Here is a 20,708-nt window from a genome sequence, read left to right on the forward strand (position 1 = left end):
ATGACCTCATGGAACGCATGGCTCAGATTCTGGAAGCCATGGTGCACAATCAAGGCGAAGAGCCAGCTGAATAGAGGGTTATCTGCCTTCACTAGGCATAATCCTCCAAAGTTTGAGGGTAGATTCAACCCCGAAGGGGCCCAAAGGTGGGTGGCTGATGTGGAGAAGATCTTCTATGCAATGGGGTGCCGAGAAGAGAACAAGGTTGCCTATGCCACCTACTTGCTGTGTGGGGAGGCTGAGGACTGGTGAAGGTTTGCCGATCAGACCCTGCCACAGGAAGATGGCTACATCTAGTGGGAAGCATTCAAGACCATCTTCCTAGGGAACTATTTTCCCCAAGACCTAAGGAAGCAGAAAGCTAGGGAGTTCCTTGAGCTGAAGCAAGGAAATATGACTGTAGGAGAATATGCAGCTAATTCCAAGAGCTGATAAAGTACTGGCCTCATTATCAGCATGGTGATGGAGAGGAAGATTTGTGTGCTCAGTTTGAGCATGGATTGAGGCCAGACATCCGGGCTGCAGTCAGTGTGTTTCAACTGACGGACTTACCCACTCTGGTGAGCAAGAGCAGAATATTTGAAGCCAACTCAAGGGGGAAGACAGTGGACACTAGGGGAACTAGTCCAGTGAGGCAAGATAGAAGACCCCATAGGTTCTCAAGGGGATCGTATTCGGGTTCAAATAGCTCTCAGTCTCGAGGGAGTTCATCTCAGGAGAAGAGCAGTGGGAGTGGTTCAGGATCAAGTTCTTTCCGAGGACCACTTAAGTGCTTTAGGTGTGGAGGGCCACACATGGTGAAGGACTGCCCACAACCGAGGATAACTTGTAGCAACAGTGGGAAGTTGGGGCACGTTGCGAATGAGTGTTGGCCCGCCAAGAGAAGCGGTAGAGCAAGTGCATCCCAGAGGCCGGAATCAAGAGGAAGTACAGGGCAGAAGCCGAGCATTCCTGGTAGAGTCTTTGCTATGAGTGGGGTAGAGGCTTCACAGTCAAAGGAGCTGATCCAAGGTAAATGCATTATTAAGGGTCGATTGCTTGATATGCTGTTTAAGTGGGGTGCTACGCACTCTTTTATATCTGTGGACTGTATGAAGAGTCTGGGCTTGTATGTGACTGAACTGCCTTGTAATGTTGTGGTGACTACCTCTACGGGTAAGCCAATTGTGATGTCATGGGTGTGTCTGGGGTGTGTAATGATGGTACATGGTAGGGAGTTTGAGGTGGACTTGATTTGTTTACCTCTTTCTCAACTGGATGTTATTCTGAGAATGGATTAGCTTGCTGCCAACCATGTGTTGTTGGACTATAGGGAGAAGACTTTGATCTTCGGTGCGACTATGGCAGAGGTTCCAAGGCTTATGAGCCAGGGAGCGTGGGAAAACACGGTGAACGCCAAGACTTTCATGGTTATGTTCTTAATGGAAGTCGAAAGTGTGGTGGAGTTGGAGTATATTCCGATGGTGAGAGATTTCTTGGAGGTTTTCCCCAAAGATGTTTTTGAGCTACCGCCTGAGAGGGAAATAGAGTTTGCTATTGACCTCATTCCTAGGACAAGCCCAATTTTTGTGGCACCTTATAGGATGTCACCAGTGGAGTTGGCAGAGGTCAAGAAGCAAGTAGAAGACCTATTGCAGAAACGTTTGTGAGACCGAGTGTGTCACCGTGGGGAGCACCAGTGCTCTTGGTTAAGAAGAAGGATGGAAGCATGAGGATGTGTGTGGATTACCGGCAGTTGAATAAGGTGACAGTCAAGAACAAGTATCCACTTCCAAGGATCGACGATTTAATGGACCAATTAAGAGGAGCAACAATGTTCTCAAAGATTGACCTGAGGTCGGGGTACCATCAAATTCGAGTGAAGGATGCAGATGTACCTAAGACGACGTTCAGGACGCGGTATGGTCACTATGAGTATTTGGTGACCAATGTGCCTATGGTGTTCATGGACTACATGAACAAGATCTTCCACGAGTTTTTGGATAAGTTTGTGGTGGTGTTAATTGATGACATCCTAATTTATTCAAAGACTCAGGAGGAGCATGCCGAGCACTTAAGGATTGTCCTGCAAATTCTGAGGGAGAGGCAGTTGTATGCGAAATTCTCCAAGTGTGAATTCTGGTTGTCAAAAATTCAATTTCTAGGGCATGTGGTATCGAAGGAAGGAATCATGGTAGACCCTGCAAAAGTGGAAGCAGTGACTGAGTGGCCGAGGCCGACAAATGTGACAGAGGTGCGCAGTTTCCTCGGATTGGCAGGCTATTATAGGAAATTCATTGAGGAATTTTCTAAGATAGCGTTGCCCTTAACGAAGTTGACCAGCAAGGGAAAGAAGTTCAAGTGGACCAACGGGTGTGAAGCTAGTTTCTTGGAGCTGAAGATAAGGCTGACTTCAGCGTCGATGTTGGCTCTACCCAACCTGGAGCAAAAGTTTGATGTGTATTGCGATGCATCTGAACAAGAACTTGGTTGTGTCTTGATGTAAGACGGGCGAGTGGTTGCCTATGTCTCAAGACAGTTACGCCCGCATGAAGTCAACTATCCGACACACAATCTGGAGTTGGCCGTAGTGGTGTTTGCTTTTAAGGTATGGAGGTATTACCTATATGGAGCGAGGTTTGAAGTGTTCAGTGACCACAAAAGCTTGAAGTATCTATTTGATCAAAAGGAGTTGAATATGTGGCAGAGGAGATGGACAGAATTCCTTAAGGACTATGACTTCACATTGTCTTACCACCCTAGCAAGGCAAATGTGGTAGCCGATGCGTTGAGCCGGAAATCATTGCACGTGGCAGCGATGATGGTGAAAGAGATGAAGTTGATTGAGGAATTTCGGGACATGAATTTGGCCATGGAGGTGAGGTCAGGGAGTTTATATCTCGGAGCGATGACGATTCACAACGACTTTCTGGTGTACATCTAAGATGCTCAGCAAGGAGATGCCTTCTTGCAGGACATAATGAAACAGAAAGGTGAGGGAAAGGGCTTGGATTTCCACCATGATGAGAACGGGGTGATGAAATAGAAAGGTCGAGGTTTTGGGAGAGCCTGCAACAGGCGTTGGGATGATATCACCCACAGATTGACGGTTAGACTGAGCAGATCATCCAATCCCTGGAGGACTTGCTGAGAGCTTGTGTGCTCGAGCAGGGAACTTAGGAAGAGTGCCTGCCGCTGGTGGAATTCACATACAACAATAGTTACCATGCTAGCATTGGAATGACACCGTTTGAGGCCTTGTATGGAGGGAGGTGCAGAATCCCGTTGTGTTGGTATGAAACCGGAGAGGCGACTTTGTGTGCGTCGAATATGATCCAAAGGCAGAATGAGCAAATCAAAATGATCAGAGAGAAGATGAAAGCTGCCCAAAACCACCAAAAGAGTTATCATGACAAAAGGAGGAAGCGGTTAGAGTTTCAGGTGGGGGACCATGTGTTTCTGAAGGTCTCACCTGTAACTAGAGTAGGGAGAGCTCTAAAATCTCGGAAGTTGTCTCCTAAGTTTATTGGGCCATTCGAAGTATTGAGTAGAATTGGTCCTGCTGCATATCGGATCGCGTTGCCTCCAAATCTCTCAAATCTACATCCAGTATTCCATGTATCGCAGCTTAGGAAATATGTGCCGGATCCTTCCCATGTGATTGATCTTGACCCAGTTCAAGTAAGAGAAAACTTGTCGTATGATGTGTACCCGGTAAGGATTTCAGATCACTGTGTTAAACAGCTAAGGGGTAAAGAGATATCATTGGTGAAGGTAAAATGGAGCTCGAGTGATGAGGGAGATGCCACATAAGAAGCGAAGAGTAGAATGAGAGATTTGTTTCCGGGATTGTTCTTGTAACTGTATATGTTTAGTTGAATTTCGGGGACAAAATTCCTCAAAGGTGGGGAGAGTTGTGTGTATTATGTGTATGCATGACTGGATAGGGCTGAGATGGGATAAGTGCCTAAGTGCAGGGTGTAATTCTGGGTTGTCTTCGCTGCAGCGAGAGGATTCTCGATGCCTCTCGCTGCAGCGAAAGGGTCTTGGGAGGAAAGACCAAAACTATCGCCTTCTCGCTGTAGCAAGAGACGTCTCGCTGTAGCGACAGAGTGACGGTTTGTGGTGCATTTCTGGGTGCAGTCTCGCTGTAGCGAGATTCTACAGAAACCTGGGTGCAGTTTCATCTGATATTTTTGCTGCAGCGTGAAGGCGTGTCGCTGCAGCGAGAATATCTCGCTGTAGCGAAAGTGTCAAGATCAGAAAAGAATTTAAGGGGGGTTAGGGTTCGAAGAGGGTTATTTATCCTTCTCCCTTCGAAATTCCTTGGATTCTCTCATTCCCAAACCCTTTTCCACCGATTAAATTGCCTCCAAAGTCTTCGGGAGATTGATTGAAGGTTAAATTCATGTGGAGAACGCTTGGAGGTGAGTTTTAATGGTTAGGGTTTCAGTTTTTCATTCCCTTTCTCTGTTTTTGTGGTTTCCTTGGGTTCTTATGGAATTCTTCCATGTGTTTAGGCCGCAATCCGTGCAGGAGAGCATTTCTTGGTGGATTTAGCGTGTGGGTCTTCAATCTAAGGTAAGGGGAGATTTTATCCTACTCTTTTGTGCATGAATTATTAATATTCTGCTGAATATTGTGTTGTGGCTGAGTTAGTGGGTAAGAAATTGCTGAGAAATGTAATGTGGGCCATGTGCCATGATATGTGAATATTATGTGTGTTGATCTGAAATTGATGAATTTGGATTATATGTAAATGTTGTATGATAAAATGAGTATGGGAACTTGTGCCGTATATTTGAATGAATATTGTGAAAATGTGGGCCCAAGGGTCATGTAATATGAACGATAATTGTAGGTTGTGTGCTGTGAGTTGAATATAGGCCGTGTGCCTTGTGTAAGCATGATCATTGCATGCGTGAATGGAATATATGTGTGAATGGGTATATTAGCACCGTTCTGATGTGCTGTGAATGGTTCAGCGATACACTGTGAGTGTGAAAGATGAGGACGGTAGGAATACCTTGGGGAGGAGTAGTGGTGGTGACACCGATTGCGGAACGGGTACACCACAAGCCACACACTCTCTTCTTGACTAGACCTCTGACCACTATCCTTGTTGAGCGACCTGTGACTGCCCACGTAGGATACGTGAGGCGGGGGTAACCGACGACCATTCATGGTGTAAATCTGTGATCACAGTGCCATAATGAGTGTGGCTGGCGTGCATATGCATGCGTTTATGAATTGTACTTATGGATGTAAAATGCTGCTTGTGATTGCGTTTGTTTAATATGTTGGAAATGTTCTGGTGGTGAGATTCTACGTTGATTGTGTGTTTTTAGGTAGTGTAGAGTACTCACCCTTACATTCATTTTTCAAGTAATCAAGACGATCAGCACTGGACTCAGTGAACGGATGGATGGATTACTATAGGACTTAGATTTTATTTTGAAATTGTTGTAATTGAACTAGTCCTGTAGCAGTTATTTGATATTAATTTGTAATCATTCGCTTATTTCAAAATCTTTTATGAAAAATTTGGTTATCCAATTTGTGAAATTATTATTTAATTGAAAGTAAATTTAAGGTGTTACATATAGTATTTTAAAAAAATGTGAACGGCAATTTTAAGTATTAGATAATTAGTTATGAATAAAAGTTGATGATTTTAAGCTGACAAAAGTATTAAATTTTTACTACTAAAAAATGTTATTGGCAACTTTTGACTGTCAGAAAAGCTTTTACTTTTCAATAGTCACCAATCTTTGACCAATGAAAATTATTAAAAAAAGTGTTGCTTAGTAATAAATTGTTATTGACAATTTTTAATTGGTGAGGCTATAAATATTCTAATGCCTATTGATAGGAAGTCGCTCCTTAAAGCTTTTCAAGAGTTTGTTAGTCCTATATTGTTGAATCTTATGTTTGTTAGAAGAAAAAAATGAGTGTAACAATTGTAGTTTATTTTAATATTGAGATTGTACTAAATACGAGTGTAGGTGTGACATGTACATATGAGAAGCCAACATGTCTAGATATTTCATATAATATATTATTTGGAGATTTAAAGTATTGACTTTGTCAATGTATGGAAGTCCTGTCTTAATATTTGGTGATTTCATGCAATATCATACAATTCTAATAATCAATGATGATTATGTTCAACAAATATTTTAGATATATAATACCCTCTTTTTATTTAATTATTATTTGGCGAGTTGCTTGATATTAGATGATGTTAGAATGTGTTTTAGATTGATTTAATGAGTGTTTAGTAGATGTCTGATGTAGGAAGTCTTGCTTAAGTGAGACAGGTTTTGCTCAAGCGAGCTGAGCATATAGAATCACATGATTTTAGAGCATTCTCACTCAAGCGAGATGAGTCTCGTGCAAGTGAGAACAAGATAAACTTGCACCAACTATCCTCTTGCCTTGGCAAGAAGTAATCTCGCTCAGGCGAGAACTCAAAGAAAAAATGGCTAACTCTCTGGACGTCTGCTTACTTAAGTGAGAATGAATCTTGCTCAAGCAAGAATAGCAAAAAAAGCTTGGGGGAACCACTGTCTGGTTTTCTCACCCAAGTGATAACGGTCTCGCTCAAGCGAGACTGTGTAAGATTTGATGGATATTTAAGATTTGATATGTGTGTTGAGTGTATATATGTATGTATATGTACATTGTGAACTGAGTTCGGAGGTGCCTGACCTCTAACAACGAATGACTGATATGTATAATATAGGTAGTGAACCTGAATGAATAGAAAGAGAAAAGTGATGAAAAATATTTTATCATAAAAGTGAAAAATTTGTTAATGATAAGAAATGAAAAAGAGTAAAGATTTAGTGTGAAATGAAAAGTGATGAAGATAATTATATAGATAGTTTAGAGATACACTAGAGGTGTGGAAAATGGGAGCAATTTTAGAAATCTTGGGAAAATAAGAGTGGTGGATGCTTTTCTTTGATTTTCGCATGACTAATAAGAGTAAAAGCACTATAGGCCTCACACTCATCTCCTGACCATACTTTTATTAAAAAGGGTAGGGTCGACACACATTGTATTCGTATTGTTGTTCAACAACTATCTATACTAAAGAAGACCTCAAAGGATTCCAAAGGCAGTGAAAGTTTGAAATGAGGAATTCAAGAATAGTAGAAAGGAAAATAGAATAAAATCATAGTATTAATGATTAATGTATGTATATGAAAATAAAATTAGATTTTTGATTGATTGATGTGTTATTCATGTTTGTATCACCTGATCTTATTGTGAATCATGTTTAGTAATAAGAAAAGAGACTCATCCTTACAAGATCCCTAGAGACTCGTTAGAGTGTCAAAGTTGCTCATTAGTAGTAGACTAAATTATGTATTTAGGAAATAGAAGTGGTTATGCATTGTAGATTTATTATAAATAGTAATGATGACTCTATTATTGTATTTACTTTAGAAATGACAATAGGGTATGATGTTCCTTTTGATTTCCTTAGTAATGATAGGATCAACTACGCACTTGAAGGGAGAAACGCACAAAATAAAACGCCAAGCTATACATCACGAAAAATGCAAAAAACGCAAAAATCTAAAGGAGGGAGGAAAAGAAAATGCAAAGAAGAAGAACAACAACAATAAGAAGAAGAAACGATCATGAAGCAGAGAGTGGGAGGTAATGGTGGTGAAAATGTGAACAGCGGCGGTGCGAATGCAAAGATCTGAGATTGAGTTTGAAAGGTTGCCATCAAGCTATTAGATTCCATCAGGTATGTGATTTAATGAGAAAACGCAGAAGAAGAAGAAATAAACCTAAAGCTACGAAATGAGAAGAAAGTGAGGGGGCAAACCACAAACACAAAGAACAAAGGTTAGAATGTGAACAACAATGGCCTAAATGCGAAGATCTAAGCTTGACTTTGAGAGGAAAAGGCTGCTGTCGAGCAACACATTTACTCATATATGAGTATGATACTCAGGGTTTTCAATATTTTTATTTATTTTAAATAAGTTACTATATTACCCCTATATGTATGATATTTAATAAGATTATTTAAGTATTTTCATGCTTGGGGATTCGAGGAACCCGCGGGGAGGGGGAACTGGTCATGGTCCCCGAACTAGCTGCGGGATAATTTTCATCCCCATCCCTGTCCCCACAAGGGAAAATTCCCCACATTTGGAGCCCCATTCAGGGCAGTCTCTGTAGCTGGGGATTAATTGCCACCCCTACACAAGATGAAAATTAGAATATATTACCGATTATTTTTACTGTTGTTGAGGTGAGATCGCGAGTGCTTGGCATTTTTTCCTCAAAATTTGTGAAAATACATCATTTCTTAAGATGTCGTTGACATTATTTCTGATCATCACGAGTCAATTAATGAAACAATAAAAAGAAGCAATGGAGAGTGGGAAACTTCAAGAGCATTTCACATGTATTGTATCACACACATTGCTGCAAATTTCTTACGAATATTCAAGGCTTGCTACTTGTATAAATTTGTCATCTGCATGGGTAATAAATCTCATTTTGGTATAACAAAAAACATATTTCTAAATGACATTCTCCATGCTTAATAAATTTGAATTTTTATTTGCACGTTATTCGAGAACTGAGCATGAATTTAATATTCATTATGAGTGAATCCGGAAATGTGGACAGATCTATATAAACTGGCCTAATGAAATTGCACAAGAAAAGTTGGTTTTAGCCTTTGACGGCAGACATTGATGGGGATCATATGACCATAAATCTCATTGAATGCATTAATTCAATATTAAAAGGTGTTGCAATTCGCCTATTACAACACGAAAAAATGTTGGACATTTTTTTTTTCTGAGAATATTACAAGTTGTCTTCAATCAAATGAGTAGGGCTCAAGAAACCTTCGTGTCACTCAATTTGATAGATAGAACGAGACTTTTCATGTTCAAAATTTGTCTAACAACTAGGAATATATAATTCATTTGAGATAAAATTATTGTGATTGTGGAAACATGCAAACTTATAGATATCCATGTCGTCACGTGATTGTTGCTTGTTGTAGTCAAAACATTGACTAACATGCTTACTTGAGTGAAGCCTATATGATCAATGAAGTATGCAAAGTTTACAAGAAGGAATTTGGGATTGTTAGGAACAAATCCAAGTGGCGTAAATATCGAGGTCCCAAACTTTGTTCTAACCCCGTTGTTCGTTGACAAGTGTATCCATCGAAAAGTAATATAGGGTTCTAAAAATAAGTTTTTGAAATATCATCTTACAATGATTGATTCTAATTACTAAGAATTTTGTAATTTAATTGTTTGAATTTAAAGGATGCGAATTTAAATAAGAACAAGTATTAAGAAAAATAATTCAATTATTAATGAATCCAATGCATGTCTTGGTTGAACTTATCGGAGAGAAACTTAAGGCATATTGGTTACTCATTGAATCCTTTATGTTATTTTTTCATTTAATTCTAAGTTCGATTTTCTTATAATTACTAATCATTCATACAATTACTATCAATACCTAATAGTCATGGAATATTAACATTCTTTTCTCTAAATTGACATTCATAATGGTCATGCAAGATATTAATTCAAGAATGTATAAAGCATCTATAAACTTATTGATTTAATAATGATTGAAAGAGAAAATTGGTTTTGTCCGCCTAATTCTATCTCGTTTTATCTTATAGATCCATTAACTAATCGAGGTACGATCGTTTGACGATATAATTAATTAGGGTCACACAATTGTGTGCAATAAGATAAACACTAATCACAGACAGAAATCGAACATAGATTCAAACTTTAAAATCTCATAAAATAATGAACAAGAATTTCTATAGCTCTAACTGTGAACTTAGTTACTCACGTTAAAGAAAAGAACTAAAACAGTCATAAAGAAAGAATTAATTAAGAGAAATAGCAAACTAGAGATGAAATGAGTTCCCGATCTTCAAGTACAATCGCTCAAAGCTCCAAGAATATGCCAAAGGATCAAGAGCAGAGTAAAGAGATGAGAGGTGTATCACAGATCAAGGATAAGGATCTAGAATAGGATGTCTGAGGTCCTTTTTAATAGAGTTTAAAAACTCTAAAAGATCTTCATAATTAGACTTGCCACAAATGAACATAGTCATACAAGGCCATAAGCATGGCCGTGCATAGGTTAGAAGCACCCCTCATGCTTGCTTCTAAGGTCTGGGCGTGCTGATTGCCGCGAAGCTTTATTTTACAACCAATTTGGGCTAAAAACATGTCTTAAACCCAATTGTGGCCTTCTTATGCTAAATTGCAAAATTAATGTATAAATCAGTCGAAAATCTAAATAAAATAAAGGTCAAACATAAATATATCAGCTATAAAAGCAGACCTAAATGCAGACTTATTACTTGTCTTAAAGCATACTTTTAAAAGGTCATTTGAAATCAACTTGTTTTTCTTTTTTAATGAAATGGATATGCAGCAGATGAGGCAACCACCACACTGTAGTCTTTGTCGAGGCGACAACCATAATCGTAGGCATTGTCCAAATGCTCCTGGCCCTAGTTCATAATATGGAGTAGTGATGCTTTGCTTGTTCTTATGTTATATTAATGTGTTGTTATTGGTATGTTATAATTTGTTTACTTAATGAATGCTGTTTATTTAATATTAAACCTTGTATGTTTTAATTACTTGCTTAAAATTAGTTTGTTACAAAAATTACATTAATAATACTCAAATAAATAAAAATGCATTTAAGAGAACAAGAAAAAGGATAATTTCACCCTTAATAAAATAGTTCATTAATAACATTACAATAGGAATTACTAAATCCTAAATATGCAAGCATATTTAGAAAAATAGAAATTACTAACACAAAAATTAAATTACATATTACTAATAAGACTATCTTTCTTTTCCTTTTTCTTCTTGATTAATGAAGGGTTATATTTATCAGAAGCATGTGTAAAAGGCATAATATGCGGGAAATAAATCCCCTTCATATTTCTGATTGACTTGCATCATCTCCTAAATGTTGAGTGTCTATGTCTTCATTTGTTGTGTAATGCCACGAGTTTCTTAAATTATGATTATTAATAAGTGAGTTATTGTTTGGATGTGTATATATATATATATATATATATATATATATATATATATGTATATGTGGTGTTTAGATGCATGGTTTGAATATATGTGATAACATGGAAGTGTATGACTATGTGCATGAGAGTATGAATGTGAATATTGATTTAAATTGTAATTGGGCTGAACTATTTGGAAAAATATAGGTTAGAGTGTGCTGCAGGGGCATTCTCGTTGTAGCGAGAGGATTCTTGCTGTAGTGAGAAAACCCTGGGCGTAGAACTTGAAACTGTTGTCTTCTTGTTATAGTAAAAGAGCAACAAAAGAGAGTGCATTTCTGGGTGTAGTCTCCCTGTAACGAGAGAGTCTCCCTGTAGCGAGATTCTATAGAAATCAGAGTGCAGTTTCCTCTAAGATTTTTGCTTTAGCGAGAGGGGGTGTCACTGCAGCGAGAATATCTGCGGGGTATTTGAGAGGTTTAGGGTTTGGGAAGCTTATTTCTCTTCTCTCTCTTCAAGCTCTCTTCGATTCTCTCCACTCCCAACCCTATCTCACCTATTAAACTGCCTCCAAAGCTGTTTGTGAGCAAAATTGAAGGTCGTGGTTGAGTTTGGGGCATTTGGAGGCATGTTCTAAGAGTTAGGGTTTTGTTTTTTTGTCCTTCTTCTTGATTTCTCTTTTCTTATGGAGTTTTCCATGTGTTTAGGACGAAAATCTGTGTGGAGGACATTTTCTATCGTTGGATTATGTTGGGTCTTCGATTCAAGGTAAGGGAGGACTTTATCCTATATCTTGTGTTTAAAAATTCGTTTACAATGTTATGTAATGGATTATGATTGAGATAGATTGTAGGAAATGTGAGTATTGATGGAAATCTCATGCTAGGTAGACATTGGATAATGTGTGTGTGATGAAATGACCTTATTTTCCATGATACGGTGATGGATGTTGAATAGTGCTTATGATGGAATGCATTGATTAATATGGATTGTGATGGGAAATGTTGTGTTTGAATACAATGTGATTGATGTTGAATATGATGTGTGATGAAATGGTTGAATATGTGTGTATATGGCATGTCAATGCTGATTGTGATTGTGGTTGAATATGTTGGAAAGCTATGAATGGTTCAGCGATACACTGGGGTGTGGAAGATGGGGGCGGTAGAGATACCTTGGGGAAGAGAGAGTGGTGGTGACACCAACAGTGAGTGTGGGTGCATCACAGGCCACACACGCTCCTCCTGACTCGCCCTTTGACTAACATCTTTGTTAAGGGGCCCGTGATCGTACATGTTGTATACGTTAGGCGGGGGTTATCCAACAATCATCCATGGTGTGAAACTGAATAAGTCCCTGAGGTTAAGGGCATAAGGAAATTGTGATTACAGTTCCACAGTGAGTGTGACTAACGTGCAGTGAGTGCATGTGTGTATATGTGGATTGATTGGAGGTGCAGTGAGTGCACTAGTGTGAAAGAGTGAGTGTACGCTTGTAAATGATTGATATGTGTCTTGACATGCGTGTGAATAGTTGTTTTAAATTAAATAATGAAATGATGGAACATGCAAGGTGAGTCTCCGTATTTGTGTGTAATAGTGTAGAGTACTCAACCTTACATTTATTTTTCAAGTGACCAAGACAATTAGCACTGCTCAGTGAAGGAATGGATGGAACTGCTATAGGACTTAGAATATTATTTTGAAATATGATGTATTTAAAATAGTCCTGTAGCAATCATTTGATATAAACTTGTAATCCTTTCCTTTATTTTGATATACTTTGATGAGACTATGTGTTGGGAATTATTTAAACAAAATTTTTTATCACTCCCATTTTTGTGAAATTTATTTACTTAAAAATTAAATTTAAGGTGTTACAATTTTGGTATCAGAGCAGTTCATCCAAACTGGACTGGGTATTGGACTGAAGTGCCAAGCTGAGTGTTGATTTTTTTTGTTTACCTGAATTATAAATGTTGTTATTGATTTGACATGATGGAATATTGTTTCTTGAAATTATTTGCTAGCTTGGATTAGAAATGGCTTAGTAAAGGTAGATGAGCTAGGATCACCAATGACCTGCTAGAGTGGATGACCCAAGTTCTAGAGGCCTTGGTGCATAACTAAGATGCAGAGCTGGCTGAGTACTGAGGGTTGTCTACCTTCACTAGGACAATCCTCCTAAGTTTGAAGGAGGGTTTGACCCCGAGGGAGCCTAGAGGTGGTTGATTGACGTGGAAAAGATCTTCCATGCAATAGAGTGCAGGAAAGAACACAAGGTGAACTACACCACATATATTCTATGTGGGGAGGCTGAAGACTAGTGGAGGTTTGTCAGTCAAACGTTGCCACAAGAGGGTGGCTATGTTTAATGAGAGACATTCAAGGCGAGCTTCTTGAGAAACTACTTTCCTTGGGATCTGAAAAAGCAAAAGGCCCGTGAATTCCTTGAGCTGAAGCAAGGAAGTATAACTGTGAGGGTTTGACCCTGAGGGAGCCCAAAGGTGGTTGGCTAACGTGGAGAAGATCGTCCATACGATAGGGTGCAGGGAAGAACACAAGGTGAACTATGCCACATATGTGCTATGTGGGGAGGCTGAAGACTAGTGGAGGTTTGTCAGTTAGATGTTGCCACAAGAGAGTGGTTATGTTTAATGGGAGACATTTAAGGCAAGCTTCCTAGGAAACTACTTTCCCCGGGATCTTAAGAAGCAGAAGGCCCGTGAATTCCTTGAACTGAAGCAAGGAAGTAAGACTATGGGGGAATATGCTACAAAATTCCAAGAGTTGATGAAGTATTTGCCTCACTATCAGCACGAAGATGGAGAGGGGACCTGTGTGCTCAATTTGAGCATGGGCTGAGGCCAGATATCCAAGCTGCAGTCAGCATATTTCAACTGACTGACTTGCCCACTTTGGTGAGCAAGTGCAGAATATTTGAAGTTAACTTAAAGGGTAAGACTGTGGACACTAGGGGGAGTGGTCCAATGAGACATGGTAGAAGACTCCCTCTAGATTCTTGAAGGGGCCGTATTTGGGCTCTAGTAATTCTCAGTCTAGAGGGAGTTTATCCCAAGAGAGGAGTAGTGGGAGTGTTTAAGGACCAGGCCTCTTTCAGAGGACCAATCAAGTGCGTCAAGTGTGGAGGATCAGACATAGTGAGAGATTGCCCATAACCACAGACAAACTGCGACAATTGTGGGAAGTCGAGGCACACTACCAATGTGTGCTGGGTCGCTAAAAGGAGTAGCAGTTCAAGTACAGCTTAGAGACTTGAATCAAGAGGGAGCACAGGGCCAAGTACGGGGTTGAAGCCAAGCATTCCTGGTAGAGTCTTTGCTATGAGTGGGGCGGAGGCTTTTGATGATCGAAAGATTTGTCGTGAATCCTCATCAAAATATAAACACAAATTAATGTAATACTAGGGTGCTAACCTAGGTCGTCTCCCATGAATCATTAGATGAGTAACCAAATATCAAACATGTAGTATGCAATGTATTCAGAAAGCAAGTAAAAATTGGGAGTTTTGTGATTTTAAGTTCAATTTACTTAAATAGAAAATTAAATTACAAAGTTCAATAAATAAAATGTAGTAAGCCCTAGTTCATTCATGTAAACTCTATCCCCATCCCTCTCAAGGTTTAATATTCTTCCTCTCCTACCAGAATTAAGTTAATTTAACAAGCAAAAATTAACCTTATATTTCCATACGAATTAAGCAATTCAGTGGAAAGGTAAGACAGAGATCTACAACTTCTCTGTTGGGAGAAAAGCCCAGTTCGAGCATCTTCAGGTCCAAAATTGCGTCACAATGTTGCGGCCTGCACTGAAATTTTCAGAATTTGATTGTATTGTTGATTTTACTTAGTTAGGTGATTAGGAACCTCATTAGGGAGTTGGGCCTTAATTAACCCAATTATTTTGTCTTTTACTTAGTTAGGTGTTTAGGAACCTCATTAGGGAATTGGGCCTTAATTAAACCTAATTATTTTGTCTTTAAATAGAGGTTATGACTCTATGTACGAATCCTTGTTTTCTTTTCCCGCTCATTATTTTTCAGAATTCAAAGTCTTTATTTTAAATTCTTTCCTTTATTTTCGTCTCTCTACCTTCCATCTTTTCGTATTTTCTGGTTTTGGCCGAAGCAAACATGATCATGAAGCAAGGCTAATCCATCAATCGGTTCAAGGTTTCAAGAACTACATTGCATTCGAGTTTCGAGTTAGGTTCTATCAAATTCTCGCTCTTCCTCCTCTTTTTTGATTAGGATAATTACGTTTTTCATGATATTGAATTTTCATTTGCATTCTAAACAGAGAATGAGAATTTCAGATTTGAAATAAATGAATTCACCTAATTCAATAAATTAATTTTTCTGAATATTGTTAGAGCATTGGATTTGCGATTGCAGTTCTTGTTTTGATGAAATGCATAATCTAGATTTAAATTTCGGGTTATTAATGTCGTATTGAATTAGTGTTGATTGGAAATTTGTTGGAATTGTATTCGTGTAACAATGAGAATTGCGTTGTAGTGATTGAGATCTTGATTTGGTTGAACTTCATATTTCGTTTCGTTAGAATTATTCTTTGTTCTTGTCTTTTCTATTGTTTACAATTTAATTCAAAACAATCCATCCCTAAACCAATCTGAAATTACATGATGGAACCGAAACAGAATGTATTTTATGTCCTTGTGAGATGACCTAGGTTTACTCCCTCTATTGCAAAATTTTTAAGAAAAGAAAATCTAGTTTGTTTGATACCATTGCGACGTGGTTACCAAAATGGCGCCATTGCCGGGGACATAAGTCAATTTGTTTTTATTTCATCATGTGTACTAACTGATTCTATGTTTTTATTTTATAGTGCATTTTGTTCGTCTATTCCATTCTGCGTATTGTGGTTGTGTTTGTTTGCAAACTCTGAAACTAAATATTCTGTGTTTTCTGTGCTCGTTTGCAGATTTAGTTTTGCAATTCAATTCGTATGTATGTGTCGATCAATTCGTGTTTTAGTGTTTAGTGGTGTTCCTTTGATTGTCAATTCCATTATTTCATTGTAATTCAATTTGCAATTGAGTGTGTGATTTGGTTTCATTGTGTGTGGCTGCAGCATGCAAAAAACAGAGGACTAGTAGGGATAGAAAACATAGTTGCTGCATATTTTTCCATCAGATTTTACTGTTTATGCACTATTCATGCACTATTCATCATATTTTGAAAAATTCCAAAAGAATAACTAGAGATCGAATTTTGATCTGAATTTTTGTGTTCGCATTTCTTTTAATGTCTATTAGTGTTTAGAGTTGGTAGACTGCAAAAATCATTAATAGAAAGAGATACACTGTGGTGGCCAAGAAAATTTTCGTGAAACTTAAAAGTGGCATAACTTTTGCTAGGAAACTCAGAATTGGGCATATTGCATATGCATTTGGGGTAGAAAAAAATTTCCTATCCAATGCAACTTTGTTGGTTGAGGCTGCCGAGAATTTCAAAAATCGCCTGTTTTCTAAAAGTTTTTTTATTTTTTTATCATTTATTGACCTATTTTTCTTGATTTTAGGCTTCTAGTTTCCATAGTAAATCAATTCAAAATATTATGAAAATTTTTGTGGTGTTTTCCTATACCAAAAAGAGATTTATCATGGTCCCACCTTATTCATATTTTGCATTTTGATGGTACTTGCTTTGTAAACCTACTTTGTGTATTCATTGAGTACTTGTTGTTCTTGTTGGTTCTAACCTTACATGACCAGGGCCAACCCTAGTGTAGTGAATCAACCTGATCTTGAGATAGAAAGAACACTTCGTAGGATAAGAGCTAGCAAAAACAGTGGTAGTGTACTTGGTGTTTCTGAAATTGTTAATCCTATTGTTAGTGAATCTGAGATTAAAATTGAGGATATGACTAATAACCCTGAGCTAACTTTGAAGGAATTGGCCACACCTAATGTTGTGTATCAGTTATGGTGTGTCCAATATCCTGAAGATGAAACAATTTCCTACGAGCTTAAATCTGGACTTATCCATTTGTTGCCAAAGTTTCATGGACTTGCAGGTGAAGATCCTCATAAGCATTTAAAGAGTTCCATGTGGTGTGTTCCACCATGAGACCTCAAGGAGTGCCTGGAGATCATGTCAAGATGAAGGCATTTCCTTTCTCTCTGGATGGTGTTGCAAAAGATTGGCTTTACTTCCTACCTTCAACAATCACTACATGGAATCAAATGAAGAGGTTATTTTTGGAAAAATTCTTCCCTACCTCCAGAACTGCAGCAATAAGGAAAGAGATTTGTGGTATAAGGCAGCTGAATGGAGAGACTTTGTATGACTACTGGGAGAGATTCAACAAGCTGTGATACCTGTCCCCACCATCAAATAAGTGAGCAATTACTAATTCAATATTTTTATGAGGGACTAACTTTGATGGACAGGAGTATAATAGATGCGGCAAGTGGAGGAGCATTGATGGATAAGACACCACACGCTGCAAGGAAACTTATTACAAACATGGCAGCCAACACTCAACAATTCGGATTCAGAGGAGCTGCTAAGGGAGTGAATGAGATAGCACTTGGTCCTGGTACTAGTGCTGTTTATGGTGTGGAAAATCAGAGGCTGAAAAACAAAATCAACGAGTTGACCACCATGGTTAGGCATTTGGCAATTGGTCAACAACAAGTAAGTGCAGTAAGCGAGCAACCAGCAAGAGTTTGTGGCATATGTACTTCCACTGAGCACCCTACGGATTCATGCCCTACATTGCAAGAGACAGATGCAAATGTTTCTGTAATCTACACAAACCAACAGCAACAATATAGATCTCCAAATCAGCAGCATCAGAATTATAACCCATACTCCCAGACATATAACCCAGGTTGGAGAGATCATCCAAACCTGAAATGAGGGGGCAACAACAGCAGCAGCAGCAACAAAGTCAACAACCTTCATTTCAACCTGCTGTAGGCAAATATCAGCCTCCATTCAGGCAACAGCCACCTCCACCACCCCCTCCTGCACAAAGGAGTGAGCCATCATTCCAGGAGATGATGCAACAGATGGCTACAAACAATCTGCAGTTTCAACAGAACATGCAAGCAACTGTTCAGGATTTGAAGATTCAGGTTGGTCAGCTAGTAACTCAATTGAGTCAAATTCAGTCTCAAGGTTCCAGTAATCTGCCTTCCCAAACAGTTATGAATCCAAAGGGAAATGTGAGTGCTATTACACTATGAAGTGGAAAAGAGTTACCAGCAGTTGCAGCTGCAGCACCAGATTCTGAAAGTAATAGTGAGGCAGCCACTGAGAAACATGTTCCACTGCCTTTCCCGAATAGACCAGTAGCACCAAGAAAAAAGCTGAGTCGGATAATGAGTTGTTGGACATGTTCAGCAGAATAGAAGTAAATATTCCTCTCCTTGATGCCATCCGACAAGTTCCAAAATATGCAAAGTTTCTAAAGGAATTATGTACTAACAAGAGGAAGCTGAAAGGGTAATGAGCGAGTGAGTATAGGGAGAAATGGTTCTACACTTCTCCAGAATAAGAATGTGTCAGCGATCATTCCACTTGAGTTACCACAAAAGTGCAAAGATCCAGGAACTTTCACCATTCCTTGTACTATTAGAGAGGAAGTTTTTACAAATGCTATGTTGGATTTAGGTGCTTCAATTAATGTTATGCCTGCATCTATTTTTAGATCATTGCAGATTGGAGATTTGATTCCTACAGGAATTGTAGTCCAGCTAGCCAACAAAAGCACTGTGCAGCCACTCGGTGTCGTGGAAGATGTTCTTGTCAAAGTTGAGAACCTCTTTTTTCTTGCTGATTTTTATATTCTAGAGATGGAGGACGACCAGCCCAGCCATGCTACCTTGATCCTTAAGAGACCATTCTTGAGGATGGCGCGAACAAAGATAGATGTGCATGCAAGGACCCTTTCTATGGAATTTGGTGCAGTTCAACATTTTTGAGGCAATGCGACACCCAATAGAGAACCATTCTGTTTTCAGTTTGGATGTTATTGATTTACTTGTTGAGGAATGCACAAATTTAGATGATTTGTTTGTTGATTTCACAGATTCCACTAACCCATCATGTACTTTTGATAATTCATTTATTTGTGTTGTTTGTAGTGTTGATGTTGCAGGTGCAGCAGCAGATATAGTTACCCCAATAGATGTTCCACCACCAGCAGTTGACCCATCTCCCCTTCCATCAGTAGAGCTTAAGCCTTTGCCTGCACATCTGAAGTATGCCTACTTAGAAGACAACCAACGACTTCCTGTCATTATAGCCAGTGATCTCAAATCTGATCAAGAGGAGAGATTACTGCAGGTTTTGAGAGATCATAGAAAGGCCATTGGTTGGACTCCTGCCGACCTTCCTGGGATTAGTCCTGCTATTTGTATGCACCGAATTTTACTGGAGGATAAGTTTCGACCTGTGAGACAGCCACAGAGATGACTCAATCCTACTATTTTAGATGTTGTGACGAAAGAGGTCACAAAGCTACTGGCAGCAGGTATAATTTATCCCATTTCTGACAGCAGGTATAATTTATCCCATTTCTGACAGCAAGTGGGTTAGTCCTGTGCAGGTGGTTCCAAAGAAGACTGGGATGACTGTGGTGAAGAACCAGAATGATGAGTTGGTTCCAACTAGAGTTCAAAACAGTTGGCGAGTTTGTGTAGATTACAGAAGACTTAATCAGGCTACTCGCAAGGATCATTTCCCTCTTCCATTCATCGATCAGGTTTTGGAGAGGCTGGCAGGTAAATCTCATTACTGCTTTTTAGATGGATTTTCTGGATACATGCAGGTTCATATTGCACCAGAGGACCAACACAAGACCACATTCACCTGCCCATTTGGCACATTTGCTTACACCAGGATGCCATTTGGTTTGTGCAATGCTCCGGGCACCTTTCAGAGGTGTATGGTGAGTACATTTTCTGACCTTTTGGAGAGTTGCATGGAGGTGTTTATGGATGATTTTACTGTCTATGGTTCTTCATTTGATGCATGCTTAGAGAATTTATCTAAGGTGTTACATAAGTGCATCCAAACTAACCTTGTGTTAAATTTTGAGAAGTGTCATTTTTTGGTCACAGAGGGTATAGTTTTGGGTCACTTAGTCTCCAGTCAAGGTATTCAGGTTGATAAAGCTAAAATTGATATCATTGCTTCTCTACCTTACCCTACTTCTGTGCGAGAAGTGTGTTCCTTCCTTGGACATGCAGGTTTTTACAGGAGATTTATACAGGACTTCAGCAAGATTGCACTGCCATTGTCCAAGCTTCTGCAAAAAGAGGTAGAGTTTGTTTTCAATCAACCTTGTCAGTTAGCTTTTCAGGAGCTGAAGCGGCGACTTACCACCACACCTATTGTTCAGCCACCTGATTGGGAGCTTTCTTTCGAGCTCATGTGTGACGCATCCAACTTTGCACTTGGAGCTGTTCTAGCTCAGTGGGTTGGAAGGCTTTCTCATGTAATAGCTTATGCTTCTCGCACATTGGATGCAGCTTAAGTTAATTAGACCACTACTGAAAAAGGGCTTCTAACTATTGTATTTGCTTTAGATAAATTTCGTTCATATTTGCTAGGCTCTAGGATTATTGTATATTCTGACCATGCAGCTTTGAAATTCCTGTTGAAGAAGCCC

At 39.0% G+C, this 20,708-nt stretch overlaps 1 protein-coding gene across 1 annotated transcript; it reads left to right on the forward strand.

The window, feature by feature from the left end:
- LOC113855679 lies at positions 1-1,649 on the forward strand. The gene is made up of 3 exons (XM_027487309.1): positions 1-204; positions 456-1,178; positions 1,281-1,649. Exons 1-3 carry the CDS (start codon positions 1-3, stop codon positions 1,647-1,649), a joined length of 1,296 nt encoding a protein of 431 aa, XP_027343110.1.
- Positions 1,650-20,708: the final 19,059 nt, after the last annotated feature.

This window comes from Abrus precatorius, unplaced genomic scaffold (assembly GCF_003935025.1).
Source record: "Abrus precatorius isolate BTA unplaced genomic scaffold, Abrus_2018 Scaffold11, whole genome shotgun sequence".
Taxonomy (NCBI): domain Eukaryota; kingdom Viridiplantae; phylum Streptophyta; class Magnoliopsida; order Fabales; family Fabaceae; genus Abrus; species Abrus precatorius.

Coding starts and splice junctions, on each gene's coding strand:
- LOC113855679 (XM_027487309.1), top strand. CDS start 1: ATGACCTCATGGAACGCATGGCTCAGATTCTGGAAGCCATGGTGCACA. Junction 205..455: donor GGTGCCGAGAAGAGAACAAG/GTTGCCTATGCC, acceptor CCTCATTATCAG/CATGGTGATGGAGAGGAAGA. Junction 1,179..1,280: donor AGCCAATTGTGATGTCATGG/GTGTGTCTGGGG, acceptor AGAATGGATTAG/CTTGCTGCCAACCATGTGTT.